At 45.6% G+C, this 26,858-nt stretch overlaps 1 protein-coding gene across 1 annotated transcript in view; it reads left to right on the forward strand.

Annotated features, from left to right (window-relative positions):
* Positions 1–26,858, forward strand: part of MB21D2 (Mab-21 domain containing 2) — an 81,611-nt gene that overhangs the window by 52,901 nt on the left and 1,852 nt on the right. Inside the window, exon 2 of the mRNA XM_060767258.2 lies at positions 26,517–26,858. This exon is cut by the window's right edge and continues 1,852 nt beyond it. Within this exon, the coding sequence (XP_060623241.2) occupies positions 26,517–26,858 (342 nt within the window). The remainder of the gene's footprint in view (positions 1–26,516) is intronic.

Here is a 26,858-nt window from a genome sequence, read left to right on the forward strand (position 1 = left end):
CCCTTTGTCGTCCCTTTATTTTGGGGGGGGGGGAGGAGAAGGGAAGAGAGCTCCCTGCATTGTACGTCTCCTCTATTGCTTTGCAAGGCTGTTTATCTTCAAACAAAGGGTTTACTGCTGAGATGGTCCCGTCCCAAGAGACTGCGGTGGGCACTCTTCTCCTGTGCCAAAAGTGCACATGACACTGTGGCATGGATGCAGTTTGACACCATTTTAACCAATGTGGTTCAGTGCTGTAGCTCAGTAGGGTTTGTAGTTGGGTGAGGCAACAGCACTCTTTGCCACAGAAAGTTAAAGTAGGCTCTCACTTAACCAGAACCAGAATTCTGGGCACCACAATTCAAGAGAGATATTGACAAGCTGGAATGTGTCCAGAGGAGGGCAACTAAAATGATCAAGGGTCTGGAGAACAAGCCCTGTGAGGAGCGGCTTAAGGAGCTGGGCATGTTTAGCCTGAAGAAGAGAAGGCTGAGAGGGGATATGATAGCCATGTATAAATATGTGAGAGGAAGCCACAGGGAGGAGGGAGCAGATCAAGGGTCTGGAGAACAAGCCCTATGAGGAGCGGCTTAAGGAGCTGGGCATGTTTAGCCTGAAGAAGAGAAGGCTGAGAGGAGACATGATAGCCATGGATAAATATGTGAGAGGAAGCCACAGGGAGGAGGAGGGAGCAAGCTTGTTTTCTGTTTCCCTGGAGACTAGGACGCAATGGAACAGTGGCTTCAAATGACAAGAAAGGAGATTTCATCTGAACATGAGGAAGAACTTCCTGACTGTGAGAGCCGTTCAGCAGTGGAACTCTCTGCCCCGGAGTGTGGTGGAGGCTCCTTCTTTGGAAGCTTTTAAACAGAGGCTGGATGGCCATCTGTCAGGGGTGATTTGAATGCAATATTCCTGCTTCTTGGCAGAATGAGGTTGGACTGGATGGCCCATGAAGTCTCTTCCAACTCTTTGATTCTAGGATTCTATCATTCTACCAGCAAAAAAATGACTTCCATTTAACTAAAACTACATTCTGCATTCAGAAAGCTGTTGCATTATAATACAGGAAAATTGATGGTATGGTAGGCAATGGGGTACAGGGTGAGCTAGGCACATTTGGAATTGTCACTCTCAAGCAACAGGAAATGGCATTTGGATGGTGCCCGTTAACTGAGAGTTTGCTGTACCACTCAGATGCAGCCCTATCTGGGTCTGTGGCCTTCGTCATACGCTATTTATTTATTTATCTATCGTGTCAGGAGCAACCAGACAATTGTATTACATTTCTAACAGAACAAAACAAACAAACAGACAAAACACAAAGTTTGCAAGCTTGGTAGTTTTTTTGTTTTGTTTTATTTTGTTTTTGTTTTGTTTTTTTGTCGTGTCAGGAGCAACTTGAGAAACTGCAAATCGCTTCTGGTGTGAGCGAATTGGCCGTCTGCAAGGACGTTGCCCAGGGGATGCCCAGATGATTTGATGTTTTTCTCATCCTTGTGGGAGGCTTCTCTCATGTCCCCGCATGAGGAGCTGGAGCTGATAGAGGGAGCTCATCCACCTCTCCCCAGATTTGAACCTGCGACCTGTGAGACTTCAGTCCTGCCAGCCCAGGGGTTTTACCCACTGCCACTTGGAGTGCCTCTGGTGTTGCTGCAAGAAGGTCCTCCATTGTGCATCATGTGGCAGGGCTCAGGTTGCATTGCAGCAGGTGGTCTGTGGTTTGCTCTTCTCCACACTCGCATGTCGTGGATTCCACTTTGTGGCCCCATTTCTTAAGGTTGGCTCTGCATCTCGTGGTGCCAGAGCGCAGTCTGTTCAGCGCCTTGCAAGTTGCCCAGTCTTCTGTGTGCCCAGGAGGGAGTCTCTCATTGGATATCAGCCATTGGTTGAGGTACTGGGTTTGTGCCTGCCACTTTTGGACTCTCGCTTGCTGAGGTGTTCCAGAGAGTGTCTCTGTAGATCTTAGAAAACTATTTCTTGATTTAAGTCATTGATACCCAAAGAAGGGATGGGCCAGAGATGTCACTGCCTTGGTCCTTTCTCCATTGGCTGCTACTTCCTGGCAGATGTCAGGTGGTGCAGTGTCATACGTCATATGCTGTGAGCCATAGAGAAAGCTTGAAGTGCTGTATTTCAGTAAAGACCCTTTTGTGCCAAGAAAAAGAGGAGAAACTGGGGTGTTATGTGGTCTCTGGGCTGCACGGCCATGTTTTCGCAGCATTTCTTCTGATGTTTTGCCTGCATCTGTGGCTGGCATCTTTAGAGGATCTACTAGGCTTGTGCAATCAATAAAAAAAGTTTCAATACTCATTACTAAATTAGGGGGTGGGGTGGGGAAGTCGTTTCTAAAGTATTTCTTAAATTGGACAGGGTCCAATTTTTGTTACTTTTGCATTAAGTAATTGTGCAAAAATAATGAAGAGTAGAGACATCAGACTGGCAACCAAGATCCATTGCCTAGTCAAAGCCATGGTCTTCCCTGTAGTCACCTACGGATGTGAGAGCTGGACCTTCGGGAAGGCTGAGCAAAGGAAGAGATGCTTTTGAGCTGTGGTGCTGGAGGAAAGTGCTGAGAGTGCCTTGGACTGCGAGAAGATCCAACCAGTCCATCCTCCAGGAAATGAAGCCCGGCTGCTCACTGGAGGGAAGGAGACTAGAGACAAAGTGGAAGTCCTTTGGCCACATCAGGAGGAGACAGCAAAGCCTAGAGAAGGGAATGATGCTGGGGAAAGTGGAAGGCAAAAGGAAGAGGGGCTGACCAAGGGCAAGATGGAGGGAAGGCATCCTTGAAGTGACTGGACTGACCTTGAAGGAGCTGGGGGTGGTGGCGGCCGACAGGGAGTTGTGGCGTGGGCTGGTCCGTGAGGTCACGAAGAGTCAGAGACGACTGAACGAATGAACAACAACAACAACAACAATTGTGCCAGTGACTGGTTTGACCTTGAAGGAGCTGGGGGTGGTGACGACCGACAGGGAGCTCTGGTGTGGACTGGTCCATGAAGTCACGAAGAGTCGGAAATGACTGAACGAATGAACAACAATTGTGCCAGTGGGGGAACTTCAGGCACACCTTTCTCCCTCATTGTTAAACCATGAAACTTGCTACAATTATAAAGCGTATCTATCTACTAGTCTCGTGCATTCGTATGGAATTGCTAACTGTTTCTGTTTGTCCCATTCATATGGCCCCATTTCTACCCACTGCTTCCGAAAACAGGTGCCTATATGAAAGAGTTTTTTCTGCCCAAGGTCTGAAAAAAAGATTTTTGGACCTTGGGCAGCAAAGCGCCAGAGCCTGCCAGGACCCACATCTGAGCACATCAAGCACACTGCATGCCCGGTGCCCGACTGTAGGCCTTGCCAAGCCCTGCCAGTTGAGCCTATGAGCATTTGGCCCCCTTGGATGTAGGCCAGCCTATGTCCAAGGAGAAAGCTTGCATCTTTGAAGCAGTGCATTTGGATCATCCTCTTCTCTTAAAGGGCCTGGTCTAGGGGATGCTAGGAGCTGTAATCCAAAGGCGAGTGTGGATATGCTATTGTGTGTTTTGTTTTCTGGGGGTCGTTTTTGCACATGCGCTGTAGTGTCTTTTTGCATTTTTGGCTTTTTCCGTCCCTTCTGCTGTGTTTTTCTGAGTTATGGTCACTCATTGGCCTGGTAGGTGTGTTGTGCCCAAATTTGGTGGCAATTAGTCCAGTGGTTTTTGAGTTATGTTAATCCCACAAATGAACATTACATTTTATTTATATAGATTAGTCCTCTTTGCAGAATTGTAAACTGTGTGGCTGGCTGCTGTGATGGAGGGGCAAATATCTTCTGATTGGGTCTTTCTGATCTTGAGCAGAACTCTAGGAAATGTAGTTCAGGGCAGGGCCTTTTTGCATTCTCTGACATATGGATCCTCACCTTCCCAAACTACATTTCCCAGAATTTGGTGCTCTCTTGGCCTCTTTCCCAGCTCACTCAGCTCTTTCCGCCCTGCTGCTTTCCTCTCCTCACAGGGAGAGGCATCCTGGCCCATCTTAATGGAAAGAGCAATGGCAGCCTCTTTGGCTTTGCCTCACTTGCTTGCACCGAAAACGAAAGTGAATTTGGGAGACTTCCAAGGATTGCAGAATTCAAACAAAAAGTATTATTGAGTGCATGTTGTGATCCTAAAGTTTTGGCTTGGGCACCCCCCCCCCCCTAGGTTTTCTTAAAATTTGTTCATATATACAAATTTATATAAAATAGATCCAATATCCAAAACAGAAATGATTTTCTGCATAGTCCTAACATATACCTGTGGGATCCACCCATTAGCATGTGAGTAACCATGAAGATAACATAATCCGTGAGGGCATCTACGTAGAAGTAGCCTGGCCTTTGTTCCTTTTGAATTGCTTTCTGCCTGGAGACATCCTTAGCCTGGGTGGTGTCCACTGGCCTTTGATTGCTTGTTGCCTGGGGCCTTCATTAGTCACGATTTTTATTTTGGTGGGTTTTAAATACTGGGATACAATTTTTGTTTATTTTCATGGTTTCTTCCTTTCTGTTGAAATTGAACGAAATTTGGCTACCAGTCCTAATTGCGCCATTACACTAGTTACAACAGAGAACAATTCTTTTTTTCCACCCTGACCATTATTCCACAGGAATATAATATATTCCACTTCCTTAACCACCGTCAGATGCCAGCCATAAATGTAGCTGAAACGTCAGGAGAAAATGCTGCTAGGACACATTAGCCATAGAGCCCGGAAACCACACAACAACACCCCAGTGATTCCAGCCATGAAAGCCTTTGACAAGAGGAGAAAGTGCCTGGCTGAGCATCCAAACCCCATAGTTGTGGGATTCCCAAGTGCTGTCGTCATCCCGGCACCTGGCACCCCGAAGCCCACCCTTTGTGCCGCCACGGAGCCTCTCCCCTCTCTGCTCCAGTTTAAAGGCTGGCGGCCTCAATCCGCGCACAAAGCTGGCCCCAGTGCCAGGCGCTTTCGGAGCCCTAATCCCCTTCTTCGCCTCCGTCACGCTGAGTCTGCCCTAATGGGATCAAGGGGCTCCTGGTGCCGCCTCCTCCTCCTTGGTGGGCTTGGGAGGCCGAGTAAAAGGGGAGGGGAAGGCTGCCACTAGGATCTCCTCAGGATGAGCTGTGCTTCGTGGAATCAATGGAAAGGAACCCCAAAGGCTATCCAGTCTGACCCCTTTCTGCCACTGCTTGCAGGAACAGGGTTTAGGTTAGTTCCCCACGACATTCTCACCAAGAAGCTAGAATAATATAGGCAGGAAGCAATATTCCTGCTTCTTGGCAGAATGGGGTTGGACTGGATGGCCCATGAGGTCTCTTCCACTCTATGACTCTATGATTCTAGGACAATACTTCTAGTGGATTGGGAGCAGGTTAAGTGGCCAAATCCAAAGCGTGCATCTCTACTTCTTTCTGAGCTGTTTTCTCAATGAAAGGGTTAGCTACTTACTTAGGTAATCCCTCATAGACCAAGGATGATGGTCCTCCAAGAGGTGTCTGCCAAGTGTTGTCGTTGTTATTATTATTGGACAGAAGCATCCTTTGCCATCATTTGGCACGTGGTCAAGAAGTGTCAAGCCAAGCGTCCATCTCAGGATTTCCATTTCCGTTGGGTTCAGGACTAGGAATCAAAGCAATCAGCAAAAAAATGCAGGAAGGAAGGAAGACTATGATATTAGAGCCACGTCATGAGAAGAGACCTAGCACCAGGAGCACAAACAGTACTGCATTTGGAGCTTTCAGGACAGCAACCATGTGGACAAAAGCCAAAGACAAGATGGATGGACACCATCAACGAAGACAACCTGAGACCTGAGGATGCCCAAAACAAAGACTTGTGGCAATGACAGTCACAATGCTAACCCTTTCTTCCGAATGAAGCATCCGTAGGGAGACCAAAGTGCTTGTTTATAAAGCTATTGTCCTCCTAACCCTGCTCTATGCCTGTGAGACATGGACTGTCTATAGACGTCACATGCAACTCCTGGAATGATTCCGTCAGCACTGCCCCCCAAAAATCCTGCAAATCTCTTGGGAAGACAAATGGACAAATGTCAGCATGCTGGAAGAAGCAAAGACCACCAGCACTGCTCCAAGTGTAGTGTCCTGGTGATGGGTCCATAGGTGACTGTGGAGCCATATTCTTGACTTGCATGTTCTCCCGCAGTGAGGACATCGGTTTCCAGACGGAAGGCGGTCCCGGTTGGGGTTGGCTTGACGCGCCTTCCTCTTGGCATGTTTCTCTCTTTTGCCCTCCATTCGTGCCTCTTCAAATTCTGCAGCACTGCTGGTCACAGCTGACCTCCAACTGGAGCACTCAAGGGCCAGGGCTTCCCAGTTTTCAGTGTCTATGCCAGAGTTTTTGAGGTTGGCTTTGAGCCCATCTTTAAATCTCTTTTCCTGTCCACCAATATTCTGTTTTCCATTCTTGAGTTTGGAGTAGAACAACTGCTTTGGGAGACAGTGGTTGGGCATCCGGACAACATGGCCAGTCTAGCGGAGTTAATGGCAGAGGACCATCGCTTCAATGCTGGTGGTCTTTGCTTCTTCCAGCATACTGACATTTGTTCCACGGACATCTATGGACCCACCGCCAGGACACCAAACTTGGAGGGCCATCACCCTCGGATTATGAGGGCTCACCTAAGTGTGTGTGTGTGTGTATGTGTGTGTATATATGTGTGTGTGTGTGTGTTTGTGTATAGATGTGTGTGTGTGTGTGTATGTATGTATATTGTCCAGGATGGGAGAAAGAACCCTTGTCTGTTTGGAGCAAATGTGAATGTTGCAGTTGGCAAGCTTTGTTGTTGTTGTTGTTGTTCATTCGTTCAGTCGTCTCCGACTCTTCGTGACCTCATGGACCAGCCCACGCCAGAGTTCCCTGTCAGCCGTCACCACCCCCAGCTCCTTCAAGGTCAATCCAGTCACTTCAAGGATGCCCTCCATCCATCTTGCCCTTGGTCGGCCCCTCTTCCTTTTGCCTTCCACTTTCCCCAGCATCATTGTCTTCTCTAGGCTTTGCTGTCTCCTCATGATGTGGCCAAAGGACTTCCACTTTGTCTCTAGTCTCCTTCCCTCCAGTGAGCAGCCGGGCTTTCTTTCCTGGAGGATGGACTGGTTGGATCTTCTCGCAGTCCAAGGCACTCTGAGAACTTTCCTCCAGCACCACAGCTCAAAAGCATCTCTCTTCCTTCACTCAGCCTTCCTGAAGGTCCAGCTCTCACATCCGTAGGTGACTACAGGGAAGACCATGGCTTGGACTAGGCAATGGATCTTGGTTGCCAGTCTGATGTCTCTACTCTTGACTATTTTATCGAGACTGGACATTGCTCTCCTCCCAAGAAGGAAGCGTCTCCTGATTTGGCAAGCTTAATCAGTTATAAAGTAGCCTTGCAGCTGCATAGTCAGCCAGTGTTGTTGCCTGGAGGCATCCTCTGTTTGGGAGGTGTTCACTGGCACTTGGTTGTTTGCTATCTGGAATTCCTCTTTTTCTGAGTGGTGTTCCTTATTTGCTGTCTTGAATCTGATGTTTTGTTTTGTTTTAAATACTGGTTTTTGGTCATTATTTGTTGTTGTTGTTGATGATGTTGATGTTCATGGTTTCCTCCTTTCTGTTGAAATTGTCCTTGCGCAATGCCTCTCTTTCCTTTTCCTTCTTTGGTTTCTGCAATTCTGAACGTGAGGCCTGTTTTTCTCATTTCGTTTTCCTGCGGCGCCAAGTGGTTTCCAGGCGCTGTTATTCTAAATAATAACCACCCTGGATGCCAAGCGTGCCTTTCACCTGCGGAGATCTTGAGGGAATGCCAAAGCGTTTTGCTTCGCTGGCTTGTTTTTGAACACAGCAACCTGTCGGGCTTGTTTAGGGAAGAGGCAACTTGCAAAAGGAGAGCAGCCGAAAAAGAGTCTTGGGTTTTTAAAAACACAGTTACAATGGAAAAGGAAATAAGAAACGGGTTGCTGTGAGTTTTCCGGGCTGTCTGGCCATGTTCCAGAAGCATTCTCTCCTGTCATTTCACCTGCATCTATGGCAGAGCTCCTTAGAGGTTGTGAGGTCTGTTGGAAACTAGGAAAATGGGGTTTATATAATAACAAAATAGGTTGCTGTGAGTTTTCCGGGCTGTCTGGCCATGTTCCAGAAGCATTCTCTCCTGTCATTTCACCTGCATCTATGGCAGAGCTCCTTAGAGGTTGTGAGGTCTGTTGGAAACTAGGAAAATGGGGTTTGTATAATAACAAAATAGGTTGATGTGAGTTTTCTGTGCTGCCTGGCCATGTTCCAGAAGCATTCTCTCCTGACATTTCACCTGCATCTATGGCAGGCAGCCTCAGAGGTTGTGAGGTCTGTTGGAAACTAGGAAAATAGGGTTTATATATCAGTGGAATGATGTCCAAGGTGGAGAAAGAACTCTAGTATGAACATTGCCTATGGCCACCTTGATGAGAATTTAATAGTCTTGCAGCTTCAAAGCCTAGATGGTTGCTGCCTTGGGGATCCTTTGTTGGAAGGTGTTATGAGTTTTCCAGGCTGTCTGGCCATGTTCCAGAAGCATTCTCTCCTGACATTTCACCTACATCTATGATAGGCAGCCTCAGAGGTTGTGAGGTCTGTTGGAAACTAGGAAAATGGGATTTATATATCTGTGGAATGATGTCCAAGGTGGAGAAAGAATTCTAGTGTGAATGTTGCCATTGGCCACCTTGATGAGCATTTAATAGCCTTGCAGCTTCAAAGCCTAGATGGCTGCTGCCTTGGGGATCCTATGTTGGAAGGTGTTAGCTGGCACTGATTGATTCTTGTCTGGAATTCCTCTATCTATCTATCTATCTATCTATCTATCTATCTATCTATCTATCTATCTATAGTGTAAGCTGCTCTGAGTCCCTTCGGGGTGAGAAGGGTGGCATATAAATGTCGTAAATAAATAAATAAATAAATAATAGATACTCTCACTGATTGACTTTGCAACTGCAAGGCTTCTCAGTGCCATTCAAGCTTGCTAATTGCAACATTCATACTTGCTTCAAAGGCTTTCATAGGTGGAATCACTGGGTTGCTGTGAGTTTTTCGAGCTGTCTGGCCATGTTCCAGCAGCATTCTCTCCTGATGTTTCTCCTGCACCAGACAAAGGTTCTTTCTCCCACCCTGGACGTTATTCCACAGGTATATATATACATTCCACTTGCTTCAATTGCAGCAGACCTCTGAGGATGCCATTAGCCACTGGTGCAGGTGAAACATCAGGAGAGAATGCTGCTGGAACATGGCCAGACAGCTCTAAAAACTCACAGCAACCCAGTGATTCCACCCATGAAAGCCTTTGACAACACAGTGAGAGGGCTGACTGTAAGCAACCTGGAGCCAACCATGATATAGAGATATAAGTCGAAAGAACATGTGCAATATATGAGTCCCTATGCAGTGGGTCTCAACCTGTGGGTCTCCATGTGTTTTGGCCTACAACTCCCAGAAATCCCAGCCAGTTTAGTAGCTGTTAGGATTTCTGGGAGTAGAAGGCCAAAACATCTGGGGACCCAGAGGTTGAGAACCACAAAGCCAAGGAGCTCCACTGGCTGCCGTTTATTTTCCGAGCCCAATGTAAGGTGCAGGTGCTCACCTACAAAGCCCTGAACGGTTTGGGACCATCCTACCTGCGTGACCGCATCTCCGTCTACGAACCCACGTGTTCTCTTCGTTCATCTGGAGAGGCCCTGCTCGTGATCCCGCCTGCGTCGCAAGCACGTTTGGTGGGGACACAAGACAGGGCCTTTTCTGTGGTGGCCCCCCGACTCTGGAACACCCTCCCAAGAGATCCTAGACAGGCCCCTACACTGGCAGTCTTCAGAAAGAACTTGAAGACCTGGCTGTTCCGATGTGCCTTCCCAGAATAGGAATCTCCAACACCAAGTCCCAGAAGCACTTTAGTAGAACTAAGATCGCTGCACACGGCACACTGCACTTACTTTATAACCCTACATACCTCCTGCCACATCAGCACTTTTAATCTTGTACCCATTACTCTGGCCCAGCCCAGTTTTATAGTGTCTTGATGAAGCCAGATCTGGCCACGGTGGTCCACGCCCTTGTCACATCCCGGTTGGATTACTGCAACGCACTCTACGTGGGGTTGCCTTTGAAGACTGCTCGGAAGCTACAACTAGTCCAGCGAGAAGCAGCCAGATTGCTCACCGGAGCGGCGTACAGGAAGCATACCACCCCCCTGTTGCGCCAGCTCCACTGGCTGCCGATCCAATTCTGAGCACAATTCAAAGTGCTGCTTTTGACTTACAAAACCCTATACGGTTCCGGCCCAGTGTATTTGTCCGAACGGATCTCCCTCTGCATCCCATCTCGAAGCTTAAGATCTTCTGGGGAGACCCTGCTCTCGACCCCGCCACTCTCACAAGTGAGGCTGGCGGGGACGAGGAGCAGGGCCTTCTCAGTGGTGGCCCCCCACCTGTGGAACTCACTCCCCGGGGAGATTAGATCGGCATCTTCCCTCTTGGTGTTTAGGAAAAAACTGAAGACCTGGATCTGGGACCAAGCATTTGGTCACTCTGATAGCTAACTGAAGGATCTGATGATAGACAAGGACAAATGGAATGGAATGGATATATGGACTCTGAACCCTGAGTATGAGACTGTTTTATGATTTTATTATGTATTGATGTTTTTAATTAACTGTTGAATTGTTTGTATTTGTATTGCTTGTGAATTGCCTTGGGCATCTAATTGTGCCCCCACTGTAAGCCGCCCTGAGTCGTCCCCCCCCCCCCCCCCGGGGTGAGAAGGGCGGGGTATAAGTAAATGAAATAAATAAATAATAAATAAATAATGTATTGTTTATTGTTTGTTGTTTATTCTGCTTAACTGTTTTTAATTTGCTTTAGGTATTGCATTGTTGTATTGTGTTTTGAGGCCTTGGCCTGTGTAAGCCGCATTGAGTCCATCGGGAGATGCTAGCGGGGTACAAATAAAGTAATAATAATAATAATAATAATAATAATAATAATGCAAAAATAAGTAAGTAAATAAGAACATGAGTAAGTAAATAAGAACATGTTTGGTCTACATATGCCAATGGCTTGCCTAGTGCAACATGCCTGCATTCAAAGGCAAGCAAACACACCCATATCCCATAGACTTGCTAGAGGAGCCTGACCCCTAGTGGCGCTTCTTGGCACTGCATACTGTTTTCTTCCTTAGAATCATAGAATCATAGAATCAAAGAGTTGGAAGAGACCTCTTGGGCCATCCAGTCCAACCCCATTCTGCCAAGAAGCAGGAATATTGCATTCAAATAACCCCTGACAGATGGCCATCCAGCCTCTGCTTAAAAGATTCCAAAGAAGGAGCCTCCACCACACTCCGGGGCAGAGAGTTCCACTGCTGAACGGCTCTCACAGTCAGGAAGTTCTTCCTCATGTTCAGATGGAATCTCCTCTCTTGTAGTTTGAAGCCACTGTTCCATTGCGTCCTAGTCTCCAAGGAAGCAGAAAACAAGCTTGCTCCTTCCTCCCTGTGGCTTCCTCTCACATATTTATCCATGGCTATCATATCTCCTCTCAGCCTTCTCTTCTTCAGGCTAAACATGCCCAGCTCCTTAAGCCGCTCCTCATAGGGCTTGTTCTCCAGACCTTTTATCATTTTAGTCGCTCTCCAGCTTGTCAATATCTCTCTTGAATTGTGGTGCCCAGAACTGGACACAATATTCCAGGTGTGGTCTAACCAAAACAGAATAGAGGGGTAGCATGACTTCCTTAGATCTAGACACTATGCTCCTCTTGATGCAGGCCAAAATCCCATTGGCTTTTTTTGCCGCCACATCACATTCCTGGCTCATGTTTAACTTGTTGTCCACGAGGACTCCAAGATCTTTTTCACACGTACTGCTCTCGAGCCAGGCATTGTCCCCCATTCTGTATCTTTGCATTTCATTTTTCCTGCCAAAGTGGAGTATCTTGCATTTGTCACTGTTGAACTTCATTTTGTTAGTTTTGGCCCATCATCTCTCTAATCTGTCAAGATCGTTTTGAATCCTGCTCCTGTCCTGGTTTTCTTCCTTGAAACCAAACCAGATTGTGCAAAAGCTGTGTTCAGATTGGATTCTGGAACTACATTACTACTACAAGGACTACATTGCCCCTAGTGGTGCAATGGGTTCAACTGCTGTCCTGAAGGTTGGGTTGCTGACCTGAATGTTGCTGGGAGAGTGCGGATGAGCTCCCTCTGTCAGCTCCAGCTTCCCTTACGGGGACGTGAGAGAAGCTTCCCACAAGGATGGCAAAACATCCAGGCATCCCTGGGCAACGTCCTTGCAGATGGTCAAGTCTCTCACACCAGAAGCGACTTGCAGTTTCTCAACAAATGAAACAAACGAAAACTACTACTATTCTTCCTGTTGTTGCTCTTGCTGTTACTGTTACTGTTATTAGTATTTTCCTGTCTTGAAGGAGACTAAAAATCATACCGTATTTACTCGATTCTCATGCTCACCTTTTTTTGGACTAAATTACCTCCCCAAAATTAGGGTGCGCATTAGATGTTCATAATATGGTGAATACTTTTTTTTTGTGAGTTTCAGGATATTGAAAATTGAGGCACGTATTAGATTCAATGGCACGTTAGACTCAGCGTCTCAACAAAGGCAAAGATTTCCATCTTAAACAGAGGCTGAATGGCCATCTGTCAGGGGTGATTTGAATGCAATCACGGAGACGCTAGCTATAGACCCCAGCAAGCGAGAATCCAAAAGTGGCAGGCTCAAACCCAGGAGGTCTCTTCCAACTCTTTGATTCTATGATTCTATGATTCTATCTCCGGCATCTGCAGGTGATGCTCAACTCTGGCCATGGGGAGGTGCTCTTGTTCTATTTTTCCATGTTGAGAAGCCTGTTGTCCATAGACCCTCCTGGTTGTATGTATTGTCGAAGGCTTTCATGGCCGGAATCACTGGGTTGTTATAGGTTTTTTTGGGCTATATGGCCATGGTCTAGAGGCATTTTCTCCTGACGTTTCGCCTGCATCTATGGCAAGCATCCTCAGAGGTAGTGAGGTCTGTTGGAACTAGGAAAAAGGGTTTATATATCTGTGGAATGGCTGGGGTGGGACACAGGACTCTTGTCTGCTGGAGCTAGGTGTGAATGTTTCGACTGACCACCTTGATTAGCATATAATGGCCTGGCAGTGCCTAGAGCAAACTTTTGTTGAGAGGTGATTAGATGTCCTTGTTTGTTTCCTCTCTGTTGTTGTGCTGTTGTAATTTTAGAGTTTGTTAATACTGGTAGCCAGATTTTGTTCATTTTCATGGTTTCCTCCTTTCTGTTGAAATTGTCCACCTGCTTCTTGTGGATTTCAGTGGCTTCTCTGTGTAGTCTGACATGGTGGTTGTTGGTGTGGTCCAGCATTTCTGTGTTCTCCAATAATATGCTGTGTCCAGGCTGGTTCATCAGGTGCTCTGCTATGGCTGATTTCTCTGGTTGAAGGAGTCTGCCGTGCCTTTCATGTTCCATGACTCGTGTCCGGGCAATGCTGCTGCATTTGGTGGTCCTTATGGAGACTTCTTGTCCACAGTTGCATGGTACACGGTAGACTCCTGCAGAAGTGAGAGGATCCCTCTTGTCCTTTGCTGAACGTAGCATTTGTTGGATCTTCTTGGTGGGTCTGTAGGTGGTTTGTATGTTGTGTTTCCTCATCAGCTTCCCTCTGCGGTCAGTGGTTCCCTTGATGTATGGCAGGAACACTTTTCCTCTGGGTGGATCTTCATCTTTACTCTCGTGGCTTCTTCTCGGTTGTCTTGCAGCTCTTCTGATGTCTGAGGTGGAGTCTCCATTGGCCTGGAGAGCCCAGTTGAGGTGGTTCAGTCCATCTTGGAGGAGGTGGGCTTCGCAGATTCTTTTTGCACGGTCTGCCAAGGCTTTAATGGGGCTTCTTTTTTGACTTGGGTGATGGTTGGAGTTTTTCTGTAGATATCTATCTGTGTGTGTGGGGTTTCTGTAGACGGTGTGACCCAATTGTTGATCTGGTTTGCGGATGACTAGGACATCTAGAAAAGGCAGTCTTCCTTCATTTCATCTTCCTTCATTCCTCCTGGTTGTGTTTGCTGGCATGGCTGTGTGGGTGCCTTTTACCTTCCCACCAAGGTGGTACCTATTGCTCTACTCACATTCCTTTCCCCCCCTTAACTGCTAGGTTGGCAGGAGCTAGGGCTAACAGCAGATGCTCCCCCAGCTTTGGACTACTAACCTGGTCAGCAAATTTTCCTGCAGCTAGTGGTTTAACTTGCTATGTTACCGTAAATTCAGCACTTTAACTGCTTGTTAGTGCCAGTGCCCATTCAAACTACAACTCCCAGGAATCCATAGCACTGAGCCATTGTGTTTATAGTGGTGTCAAACTGCATTTACTTCTGCAGTGTCATTGTTGGTGGTGCAATGGGTTAAACCCTTGTGCTGGCAGGACTGAAGACCAATAGGTCGGAGCTACGAATCTGGGGAGAACATAGATGAGCTCCCTCTGTCAGCTCCAGCTCCCCATGCAGGGACATGAAAGAAGCCTCCCACAAGGATGGTAAAACATAAAAAAATCTGGGCAACATCCTTGCAGACAGCCAACGCTTTCACAGCAGAAGCAAGTTGCAGTTTCTCAAGTCACTTCTGGCATGGAAATAAATACACACAAATGTCTTGAAGCTGTTATACCCTAGAGAAGCCTCTAGATGGCGAGCTTGGCATTTTCCTCTTGCTTTTGCTCTGAATGGGACAGTTGGCCACTGCTCAAGCCTTTCTAGTTGGAAGGACCTGCTATAGAAAGGGGTTATTTCCAGCCCTGATGCATCCCACGCTGCTACAAACAGGGTTAGCGTGTTCCAGAAATGTTTAATGTGCTCGTTCTGCACTTGCTTCTGCTGGGAAAGGATCCAAACCTGGGATTTTCTAAGGGAAATCTTCAGAAACATTGTGCCAGAAGAGCTTCTATGTTCCCAATCAGGCCTATGCAAACTTGGGCCTTCCAGGTATTTTGGACTTCAACTCCCGCAATTCCTAACAGCCTCAGGCCCTTTCCTTTTCCCTCTCATCCGCTTAAGTGGAAAAGACAAGGGAAAAGGAAAAGAAAGGGCCTGAGGCTGTTAGGAATTGTGGGAGTTGGAGTCCAAAACACTTGGAGGGACCATGTTTGCCCATGCCAATTCAGTTGGTTCACATAGGGACCACCAAACGCAGCAGCATTGCCCAAACACGAATCAAGGAACATGAAAGGCACTGCGGACTAAGTCAACCAGAGAAGTCAGCCATAGCAGAGCACACGATGAACCAGCCTGGACACAGCATATTATTCGAGAACACAGAAATGCTGGATCACTCTCACAACCACCATGTCAGACGACACAGAGAAGCCATTGAAATACACAAGCATGTGGAAAATTTCAACAGAAAGTAGGAAACCATGATAATGAACAAAGTCTGGCTACCAGTATTAAAAAAAACTCTAAAATTACAACAGCAAAACAGCAGAGAGGAAACAAACAAGGACATCTAATCACCTCTCAACAAAAATTTGCTCCAGGCACTGTCAGGCCATTATATGCTAATCAAGGTGGTCAGTTGAAACATTCACACCTAGCTCCAGCAGACAAGAGTCCTTTGTCCCACCCTGGTCTTTAAACAGATATATAAACCCATTTTCCTAGTTCCAACAGACCTCACTACCTCTGAGGATGCTTGCCATAGATGCAGGCGAAACGTCAGGAGGGAATGCCTCTAGAACAGTGGTTCTCAACCTTCCTAATGCGGTGACCCCTTAATACAGTCCCTCATGTGGTGGTGAACCCCAACCATAATATTGTTTTCATTGCTACTTCACAACAGTAATTTTACTACTGTTATAAATCATAATGTAAGTATCTGATATACAGGATTCATTTTCATTCACTGGACCAAACTGGGCACAAATACCCAATACACCCAAATTTGAATGCTAGTGGGGTTGGGGGAGGATTGATTTTGTCATTTGGGAGTTGTAGTTGCTGGGATTTATAGTTCACTTATATTCAAAGAGCATTCTGAACTCCACCAGCTATGGATTTGAACCAAACTTGGCTCCCATGACCAATGGAAATCACCGGAAGGGTTTGATGGGCATTGATCTTGAGTTTGGGAGTTGTAGTTCATCTATATCTAGATAGCACTGTGGACTCACGCGATGGTGGATCTGGACCAAACTTGGCACAAATACTCAATATGTCCAAATGTGAACACTGGTGGAGTTTGGGGAAAATAGATCTTGCCATTTGGGAGTTGTAGTTGCTGGGATTTATAGTTCACCTACAATCAAAGAGCGTTCTGAACCCCACCAATGACAGAATTGGGCCAAACTTCCCACATAGAACCCCCATGGACTAACAGAAAATACTGTGTTTTCTTATGGTCTTTGGCGACCCCTCTGACACCCCCTCGCGACCCCCTCAGGGGTCCCGACCCCCAAGTTGAGAAACACTGCTCTAGAACATGGCCATATAGCCCGAAAAAGCCTACAACAACCCAGTGATTCCGGCCATGAAAGCCTTCGACAGAACCAGAACTCCCAAAGCTCTATATCTTTGAGCCATGGCAGTTCAAGTGGTATCAAACTGCATTCATTCTACAGTATAGATGCCCCTCAATTGAGTCAATTGGGTTTGCCTTGTGTTGACTTGCCATGCAACAGTTGACCGAGTGAGTCTCCTCTAGTGCAAACCAACCACAAATATTCCCGAGTATCCGTGTTGCTTTGCATGGCATTAATCTTGCATGGCAAAGTGTTGGGCCTTGCTTTGCAACGGAGCATCCTCCGTAATGAGGCCAAATGAAGACTATTTTAAAAAATGTAAACCTCGAGCAACGTGGGCTATTTTGGGAGAAGATCAGAGCCGGAATGGCTGAGTGTCCCTGGGTGGAATCGCAGGCAAGATCTTCCCTCCGCGGCCAAGATGCAAACCACCCTTCCTTTTATTACATCATGAAATCTCCGAAAGGGAGCACGGCGTCACATTCGCCCGGCATGTGAGCCTAAAAATAGTTCCCCCAAAATAACTCCAGCCGTCCCATTGGGCGCTCGTTCAAGCGGCATGTTTATTTAACAACTTAAGAGTCTGGTATTTTGGGTTGCGTTTTTTCCTAAAGCGTGGCAGCAGCAAACTTTGAGGAAGCCAGGTTTGGGTTCCTCGGCACATGCCTTGCCCCATGCGCTTTTGGGATGTCACGGGCAACACTTTCCTCACTTGCATCAGTCTGACTTTGGAAGGCTTTTGCACCAACAGGTGAACTGGACTCTACTAGTCAAGCTTCCATTGAGAAAGGGAAGTGCAAACTGGATGCCTGAGGACAACCAGAAGGTGGTTGAGGATCTCAGAATTCAAAGCGATCTTGACAGATTAGAGAGATGGGCCCAAACTAACAAAATGAAGTTCAACAGTGACAAATGCAAGATACTCCACTTTGGCAGAAAAAATGAAATGCAAAGATACAGGATGGGTGACGCCTGGCTCGAGAGCAGTACGTGTGAAAAAGATCTTGGAGTCCTCGTGGATAACAAGTTAAACATGAGCCAACAATGTGATGTGGCGGCAAAAAAAGCCAATGGGATTTTGGCCTGCATCAATAGGAGCCTAGTGTCTAGATCTAAGGAAGTCATGCTACCCCTGTATTCTGCTTTGGTTAGACCACACCTGGAATATTGTGTCCAATTCTGGGCACCACAATTCAAGAGAGATATTGACAAGCTGGAATGTGTCCAGAGGAGAGCGACTAAAATGATAAAAGGTCTGGAGAACAAGCCCTATGAGGAACGGCTTAAGGAGCTGGGCATGTTTAGCCTGAAGAAGAGAAGGCTGAGAGGAGATATGATAGCCATGTATAAATATGTGAGAGGAAGCCACAGGGAGGGGGGAGCAAGCTTGTTTTCTACTTCCCTGGAGACTAGGACGCGGAACAATGGCTTCAAACTACAAGAGAGGAGATTCCATCTGAACATGAGGAAGAACTTCCTGACTGTGAGAGCCGTTCAGCAGTGGAACTCTCTGCCCCGGAGTGTGGTGGAGGCTCCTTCTTTGGAAGCTTTTAAGCAGAGGCTGGATGGCCATTTGTCAGGGGTGATTTGAATGCGATGTTCCTGCTTCTTGGCAGAATGGGGTTGGACTGGATGGCCCATGAGGTCTCTTCCAACTCTTTGATTCTATGATTCTATGTCTGTTGGATGCTTTAGTTGTGGCTTCCTGCATGGACTAGGCAATCTTTGTGGTTTCTAGCAAGTCTGCAACTCCATGAATCTGTTCCAGGCTTGTAAAAAGAGCTCTCCAAGGTGCCCCAAGTTCTTCCCATATTGCTTTAGGACAGTATTTCCAACCTTCCTAATGCTATGACCCCTTAATACAGTTCCTCATTTCATGGTGACCCCCAACCATACAATTATTTTCATTGCTACTTCATAACTGTAATTCCGCTACTGTTATGATTGTAATGTAAATATCTGATATGCAGGGTGTATTTTCATTCACTGGGACAAATTTGGCACAAATACCTGATACACCCAACTGGTGGGGTTGGGGAGGGGGGGTTGATTTTGTCATTTGGGAGTTGTAGTTGCTGGGATTTATAGTTCACCTATAATCAAAGAGCATTCTGAACTCCACCAATGATTGAATTGAACCAAACTTGGCACACAATACTCCCATGACTAACATTGACATTGACCTTGGGTTTTGGAGTTGTAGTTCACCTATATCCAGAGAACCATGGACTCAAACAATGATAGATCTGGACCAATCTTGGCACCAATACTCAGTATGCCCAAATTTGAACACTGGTGGAGTTTGGGGAAAATAGACCTTGACAGTTGTCGTCTCGGATTTATAGTTCACTAACAATCAAAGAGCATTTTGAAACCCACCAACATTAGAAATGGGCCAAACTTCCAACACAGAGCCCTCCTGACCAACAGAAAATACTGTGTTTTCTGATGGTCTTTGGCGACCCCTCTGACATCCCCTCGCAGCCCCCCCCCCAGGGGTCCCGACCCTCAGGTTGAGAAACACTGCTTTAGGAGACCTTGGAGAGCTTCTTTCATGTTCAGACTGATGCTCAGACTCTGCTTCTTCCTGGAAGTCCTTGAAATGATGTTGGAGCGGAATGTGCTCTCCTGCTCTCCTTCAGACACAACTTGAAAGAAGCTCTCCAGGGTGCCAAAGCTATTGGACCACTCATTTCATGTTCAGCCTCTGCTTCTTTGTGGTGGACCCCAACATGATGTTGGAACTGAATGTGTCCTTTCGTAAGTTTCAGCTGCAGCATGACAAAAGCTCTCCCAAGGTGCCAAACCCAACCCCCAAATTGGAGACCAAATTGAGAAGGTTGACTACTTCCATGTCAGTTGGATGCTTTAGCTGTGGCTTCCTGCATGGACTAGGCAACCTTTGTGGTTTCTTGCAAGTATACAACTCCATGAATCTGTTCCAGGCTTGTAAAAAGAGCTCTCCAAGGTGCTCCACGTTCTTCCCATATTGCTTTAGAACACCTTGGAGAGCTTCTTTCATGTTCAGACTGATGCTCAGACTCTGCTTCTTCCTGGAACACCCTGAAATGATGTTGGAACTGAATGTGCTCTTCTGCTGTCCTTCAAACACAACTTGAAAGGAGCTCTCCAGGGTGCCAAAGCTATTGGCCCACTCCTTTCATGTTCAGCCTCTGCTTTTTTATGGTGGACCCCAACATGATGTTGGAGTGGAATGTGTCCTTCCCTAAGTTTCAGTTGCAGCATGAAGAAAGCTCTCCCAAAGTGCCAAACCCAATCCCCAAATTGGAGACCAAATTGAGACGGTTGACTGCTTCCATGTCAGTTGGATGCTTTAGTTGTGGCATCCTGCATGGACTAGGTGGCTCTTGTGGTTTCTTGCAATTCTACAACTCTGTGGATCTGTTCCAGGTTTCAGTTGCAATGTGAAAAGAGCTCTCTAAGGTGCCCAAAGCTCTTCCCAAATTGGGTTTGCCACCTTGGAGAGCTTCTTTCAAATGGAGACTAATCCCCAGCCTCAGCTTCTTCATGGAAAACCCCAAAATGATGTTGGAGCTTGACATCCATATCCTTCTACTCCCCTTGTTTAAGTTTCCATCACAACTTGAAATGAGCTCTCCAAGGAGCCCAAACCAATTCCCAAAGTGGGTGTGAGATCTTGAAGAATTCCTTTCAGGTTTGGACTGACAGCCTCAGCCTCTTCATGGAAGACCACAAAATGACATTGTAGCTGAATGTGTCCATCTGGTGTCTCTCTCCAAGTTTCAGACACAACTTGAAAGAAGCTCTCCAAGGTGCCATATCCTATTGGATAGCTCCTTTCACATTCAGCCTCCGTTTCTTTGTGGTGGATCCCAACATGATGTTGGAGCTAAACACGTCCCTCTGTTCTCATTCTCTAAGTTTCAGGCGCAACTTGAAAGCAACTCAATGCATTGAATAGCTCCTTTCATATTCAGCCTCTGCTTCTTTGTGGTAGACACTTACATGACGTTGGAGCTAAACATGTCCCTCTGCTCTCCTTCTCTAAGTTTCAGGCACAACTTGAAAGCAACTCAGTGTATTGAATAGCTCCTTTCATATTCAGCCTCTGCTTCTTTGTGGTGGACCCCAGCATGATGCTGGAGCTGAATGTGTTCTTCTTTGAGTCTCAGTTGCAACATGAAAAGAGCTCTTCCAAATTGGGTTTCATACCTTGGAGAGGTCCTTTCAGGTTCACACACTCAGCCTCTGCTTTTTTGTGGAAGATCCCAAAATGATGTTGGGGTTGAATGTGTCCTTCTGCTCTATTTCTCTTAAGTTTCAGTTGCAGTGTAAAAGGAGCTCTCCAAAGTACCAAAACCGATCCCCAAATTGGGTCTGGCATCCTGGATAGCCCCCTTCACATTCAGAGTCTGTCTCTTTGTGTTGGACCCCAAAATGAAATTGGAGTTGAAGGTGTCCTTACACTCTCCTTCTCTTAAGTTTCAGTTGCAACTTGAAAAGAACTTTCCTAAGGTGCCAAAATGTCTTCCCAAATTGGGTTTGACACTCTGGGTAGCTTCTTTCATTTTCAGCCTCTGCTTCTTCATGGAAGACCCCAAAATGACATTGGAGCTGAACGTGTCCTTTTGCTCTCCTTCTCTGTGATTTAGTTGGAAATTGAAAAGAGCTCTCAAGCTGCCGAAATCAATTCCCAAAGTGGTTTGTGTTGGAACTCAACCACATCCTGCCCAAGTTTATAGTCCTCATCAAGGAAATACATTGTTGGGGTTCAGCCTGTGTGTGACCCTGACCCTGATTCTTTTATTGTATTTCCTGATGCCAATGTAGATGTCAGTGTTGATTCTGAGGCCAATGTAGATGCTAATGTTGATGATGGGTTGAGTAGTAAAAATCCTACAGCCTTGGAGAGTGAAAGTCAAAGTTCCCATGAGAACATTCATTCCGATCTGAGCGGAGAAGTTTCACTCCCTTTTTCTCCCAGCTTTAGTTCCCCAGAGAATCTGACACCTGGTCGGCCTAATGAGGGAAGGAGGGGGCAGATTTGGCAGAGCAGGGGAGAAGCACAAAGTTTACGGAGGTCAGAAAGATTGAGAGAAATGCAAACAAAAACTTCAGGCGGGTCTCGTAATAGATTTCTCTCCTTTAAGAATGCCTCTTTTATAAAAACACACCATTATGGGTCTCAGCAATGGAGGCACACCAAAGAAGATTGTTAGGATGGAGGGTTTGGCCAAGATATAAGGACATCCTGATAAAAGGGAAAATGGAGATTAAATCTTTTGAACAACTCAAGAACTCTTATGGCAATATAACTTGGTTACATTACTTACAAATTAAAGAATATTTTAAACAAGATCAAAAAATTGGTTTTGACTGGGAAGAAAACACATGGGATAAAGTATTAAAACTACAAAAGAAAACAGTGACAATACTCTATAATAAATTGGTCCAATGGCAAACGGAAACTGAACAGGTGAAAACATGTATGATTAAGTGGGCCGAAAACTTAAGACGACCCATTCAGTTTAGAGAATGGGAGCAAATATGGAACAAAAAGTTGAAATATACGTATGCCATGGACCTGAAAGAAAACTGGTATAAAATGTTTTATAGATGGTACTTGACACCGAATAAACTTAGCCATATGTATCAAAATGTCTCAGATAAATGTTGGAAATGTGGGGAACAAACAGGTACATTCTACCATATGTGGTGGACCTGTAAGGATACAACTAAGTTCTGGGCTTCTATCCATGAGGAAACACAAAAGATGTTGAAGAAGAGGTTCAAAAAGAAACCTGAATATTATTTATTGGGATTTACAGATTCGGATTTTAAACTGGATGAGAATGAAGACAAATTATTTACATACTATACCACAGCGGCAAGGATTGTTTTTGCCAAACACTGGAAGAATGATCAAACACCGACCATCGAAGAATGGTTGGAGAAAGTTAAAGAAATAAGAGACATGGATGAACTAACTTTTTTGATGAGAAAAAATACTGGAAAATCGCTAAAGAGAACAGACTGGACTCTTTTCTATGACTACGAAAAGAAACTTAAAGATAAAAGTATTAGAGGATAAGAATAGATAACTAAGTCGGAGAAGTAGAGTGAGAAGATCCTGAGGTTGGAGTGGAAGTCATTTTAGATTAGTTTAGGTGGTTTTTTTTTGTTGTGTTTTTGTGCTATCCTTCCTTCTTTCCTATCCTTTTGTTATTGTTCCCCCTCTTTCCCTGTGTTGATTTATAAAATGTTTAATAAAAATTATTTGGAAAAAAAAGAATGCCTGGTCTGAAGGCAGCTTCAGACAAGGCATTGTTCCAGTTTCAAGTGCAAGCCTGTGGAGGCCTCCTGATTCAAGTGGCTGTGTCTCTAGGAGTTTCTCAAGTTGTTCCAAGTATAGTTAGCTGGGGCTAACGGATTCCAGGATTCGTCAAGGGTACATTACCGTTTGTTGTGGATTTTTATGGACTCGTTCATGGACATTTCTTATTGCTGTTTTGCTGTGGTTCTCATTACCTCTGAAAGGATTGTTTTCCTGAAGTGTGGTGGATTGTTGTCAAGAGGGTCCAGTTTCCTGCTCTGGGTCGCAACATACATAAGCAGATGAGTTAGCTAGCAGGGAAAGCCCTTTCCCTGTTGCCCTCTGTGTCTGCCTCTCTCTCTCTTGTCTTTTCTTCTCTTCTCTCCTTTTACTTCTGTTTGTTAGACTGATACTTCTCGGGAACAAACTCTTTTATTCAGTGTTTCCAGACTGCATGGCAAGCCTCTGAGTCCTCCATCTGGAGAGAGACAAACCTTTTTCTATCTAAAACAGTGGTTCTCAACCTTGCTAATGCCGTGACCCCTTAATGCAGTTCCATATGTTGTGGTGACCCCCAACCATAATATTGTTTTCGTTGCTACTGGATACCTGTCATTTTAGTACTGTTAGAAATCATAATGTAAATATCCGATATGCAGGATGCATTTTCATTCACTGGACTAAATTGAGCACAAATGCCCAATATGCCCCAATGTGAATGCTAGTGGGGTTGGAGGGAGGATTGATTGTGTAATTTGGGAGTTGTAGTTGCTGGGATTTATAGTTCACCTATAATCAAAAAACATTCTTAACTCCATCAGCGATGGATTTAAACCGAACTTGGCACAAAGAACTCCCATGACCAACAGAAAAACACTGGAAGGGTTTTGTGGGCATTGACCTTGAGTTTAAGATTTGTAGTTCACCTATATCCAGAGGAGCACTGTGGATTCATGCAATGATGGATCTGGACCAAATACTCAGTATGCCCAAATGTGAACACTGGTAGAGTCTGGGGAAAATAGACCTTGACATTTGGGAGTTGTAGTTGTTGGGATTTATAGTTCACCTATAATCAAAGCGCATTCTGAACTTGACGAACAATAGAATTGGGTCAAACTTCCCACACAGAATCCCAATGACCACCAGAAAATACTATGTTTTCTGATGATCTTTGGCGACCCCTTTGACACCTCCTCACGACCCCCTCAGGGGTCCCAACCCCCAGTTTGAGAAACACTGATCTAAAATGTAGCTCTTTCCAAAATGATCAAGGGTCTGGAGAACAAGCCCTATGAGGAGCGGCTTAAGGAGCTGGGCATGTTTAGCCTGAAGAAGAGAAGGCTGAGAGGAGATATGATAGCCATGTATAAATATGTGAGAGGAAGCCACAGGGAGGAGGAGGGAGCAAGCTTGTTTTCTGCTTCCCTGGAGACTAGGATGCAAGGGAACAATGGCTTCAAACTACAAGAGAGGAGATTCCGTCTGAACACGAGGAAGAACTTCCTGTCTGGGAGAGCCGTTCAGCAGTGGAACTCTCTGCCCCGGAGTGTGGTGGAGGCTCCTTCTTTGGAAGCTTTTAAACAGGGGCTGGATGAACATCTGTCAGGGGTGATTTGAATGCAATATTCCTGCTTCTTGGCAGAATGGGGTTGGACTGGATGGCCCAGGAGGTCTCTTCCAACTCTTTGATTCTATGATTCTATGATTCTTTCAATAAAGTATTTGGTAAGTTTTAAAGCCTGACATTGCTCCTGTAATTGCTAAACTTCATTTGCTTTTCAGCTAGCTCAAGAAGTTTCTGATCTGCAAAACCTGCTGCTTTTCCTGTTTCTGCTGCTTACATTTTGAAGTGCCTTCTCCTTTTTTAAATTTACCCAACAGTTTGAGACCCTGGGTAGCCCTTTTCAGATTCAGCCTCTACTTCTTTGTGGTGGATCGTGTTGGAGCAGGATGGGTCCGCCTGCTCGCCTTCTCTAAGCTTCAGTTGCAACTTGAAAAGAGCTCTCCGAGGTGCTGAAATCAGTTGCCACATTGGGTTTGACACCTTGGAGAGCCCCTTTCTTGTTCAGGTTCTGCTTCCTCTGGTGGACCTGTTGGGGTTCAGCCTGAGTTTGAACTTGAACCTGATTCTCTGTTTGTTCCTCCTGATGCTAATGAAAATATATTTACTGATGCTAATGAAAATGTACCTCTTGATGCCAATGCTCCTGAAATTAGTGAGGAAGAAACTGCTGTAGGTTTGGAAAATGCCAATGTTCCTGAAATTAGTGAGGAAGGAACTTCTGTAGATTTGGAAAATGAAAATACCAGTGTTCATGAGAATGTTTCAGAGGGAAGCCATGACCTTTCACTCCCTTCTGCACCTGGTAACTTTAATGAGAACAGTAGGCCTGGGCGGTTTCGTTTTGTTAATTCGTAATTCGTTAATAATTCGTTAATTTTTCCAATTACAAAACGATAACGAACCATTCTGGAGCAATCATTAAAAAAAACGAATTTTTAAACACATTTTGTAAATGCTTCATATTTCGTTATTGTATTCGTTTCGTTATTGTTCTGAGGTCGTTTCGTTATTATTTCCGCATGTCTGGGCCAGTTTTATGGTTTAATTAGTGAAAAAAATTATAATATCACACCAACAGTCAAGAACAGAGGGAGAGGGAAGCTTCAGAAGGTTTTGGAGGTTTTTTAGCGTATTTCGCGGTCGCGTCCACCATTAACGAATCAATTCGTTATTGTTTCGGAAATCGATTCGTTAATGTTTTGTAATTTTTTTTCACATTTACGAAATTTCGTAAATATCGAACTTTTTAAAGGGAAAATTTTGTAATTATTTTAAATATCGAAACAAAAAAACCCCCCAAATACAAATCGATTTTAGAAACAAATTTTTCCATTGTTACCCAGGCCTAATATTTACTGATGCTAGTGGAAATGTACCTCTTGATGCCAATGCTCCTGAAATTAGTGAGGAAGAAACTGCTGTAGGTTTGGAAAATGCCAATGTTCCTGAAATTAGTGAGGAAGGAACTTCTGTAGATTTGGAAAATGAAAGTACCAGTGTTCATGAGAATGTTTCAGAGGGAAGCCATGACCTTTCACTCCCTTCTGCACCTGGTAACTTTAATGAGAACAGAAGGGGCCAGATTTGGCAAGATAGAAGTAAATCACTCAGCTTGCGAAGATCTTCCCGAATTAAAGAATTACAAACATTGGCTTCAAAGCAGAGGGGCGGTTCACGGAACCAATTCTTTGGCTTTAATTGCCTTCCGCCGGGCTGACTTTCTCAGTTCAGGCATCGTTTCAGATTAATGAAGACCTTGGCAGTTCTCCCGGTTTCCCCTGGCCATGGTTTTGAAAGATTTCTAGGATATCAAGTACAGTTAGTGGATTGCTAACAGGTTCCAGTGTTTTACAGTGTGGCTTTGGGTTTTGCTTTGTCAATTTAAATTCATGTTTGCTGTTTTTGCTGTGGCTTTTGACTTTGAATTTTTCCTTTATTTTGTAATCATTTTTCTTCAATAAAAAAGGATTGTTTTTCACAGTCAAGTGTGGTGGATAGTTCTCTTAGGGCCTCATTCCCTGCTCTGGATTGCAACAGGACCCTGAAATAGTATTGGAGCAGGATGTGTTCTTCTGCTTCTCTTCCCTAACTGGGCCTTTCTCTCTCTCTCTCTCTTTCCAGGCATGGTGCAAAAGCTTGACCAAAAGCTACCAGTGGCCAATGAGTACCTGCTGCTCTCGGGGGGCGTCCGTGAGGGGGTAGTGGACCTGGACCTGGACGAGCTGAGCATCTATGCACGCGGCACTGACTATGACATGGACTTCACGCTCCTGGTGCCAGCCCTGAAGCTCCACGACCGGAACCAGCCAGTCACCCTGGACATGCGCCACTCGGCCCTGTGCCACTCCTGGCTGAGCCTGCGCCTCTTTGACGAGGGCACCATCAGCAAGTGGAAGGACTGCTGCACCATCGTGGACCACATCAATGGCGCCACCAACTACTTCTTCTCCCCGACCAAAGTGG

Source organism: Anolis sagrei, chromosome 3 (genome assembly GCF_037176765.1).
Source record: "Anolis sagrei isolate rAnoSag1 chromosome 3, rAnoSag1.mat, whole genome shotgun sequence".
NCBI lineage: Eukaryota > Metazoa > Chordata > Lepidosauria > Squamata > Dactyloidae > Anolis > Anolis sagrei.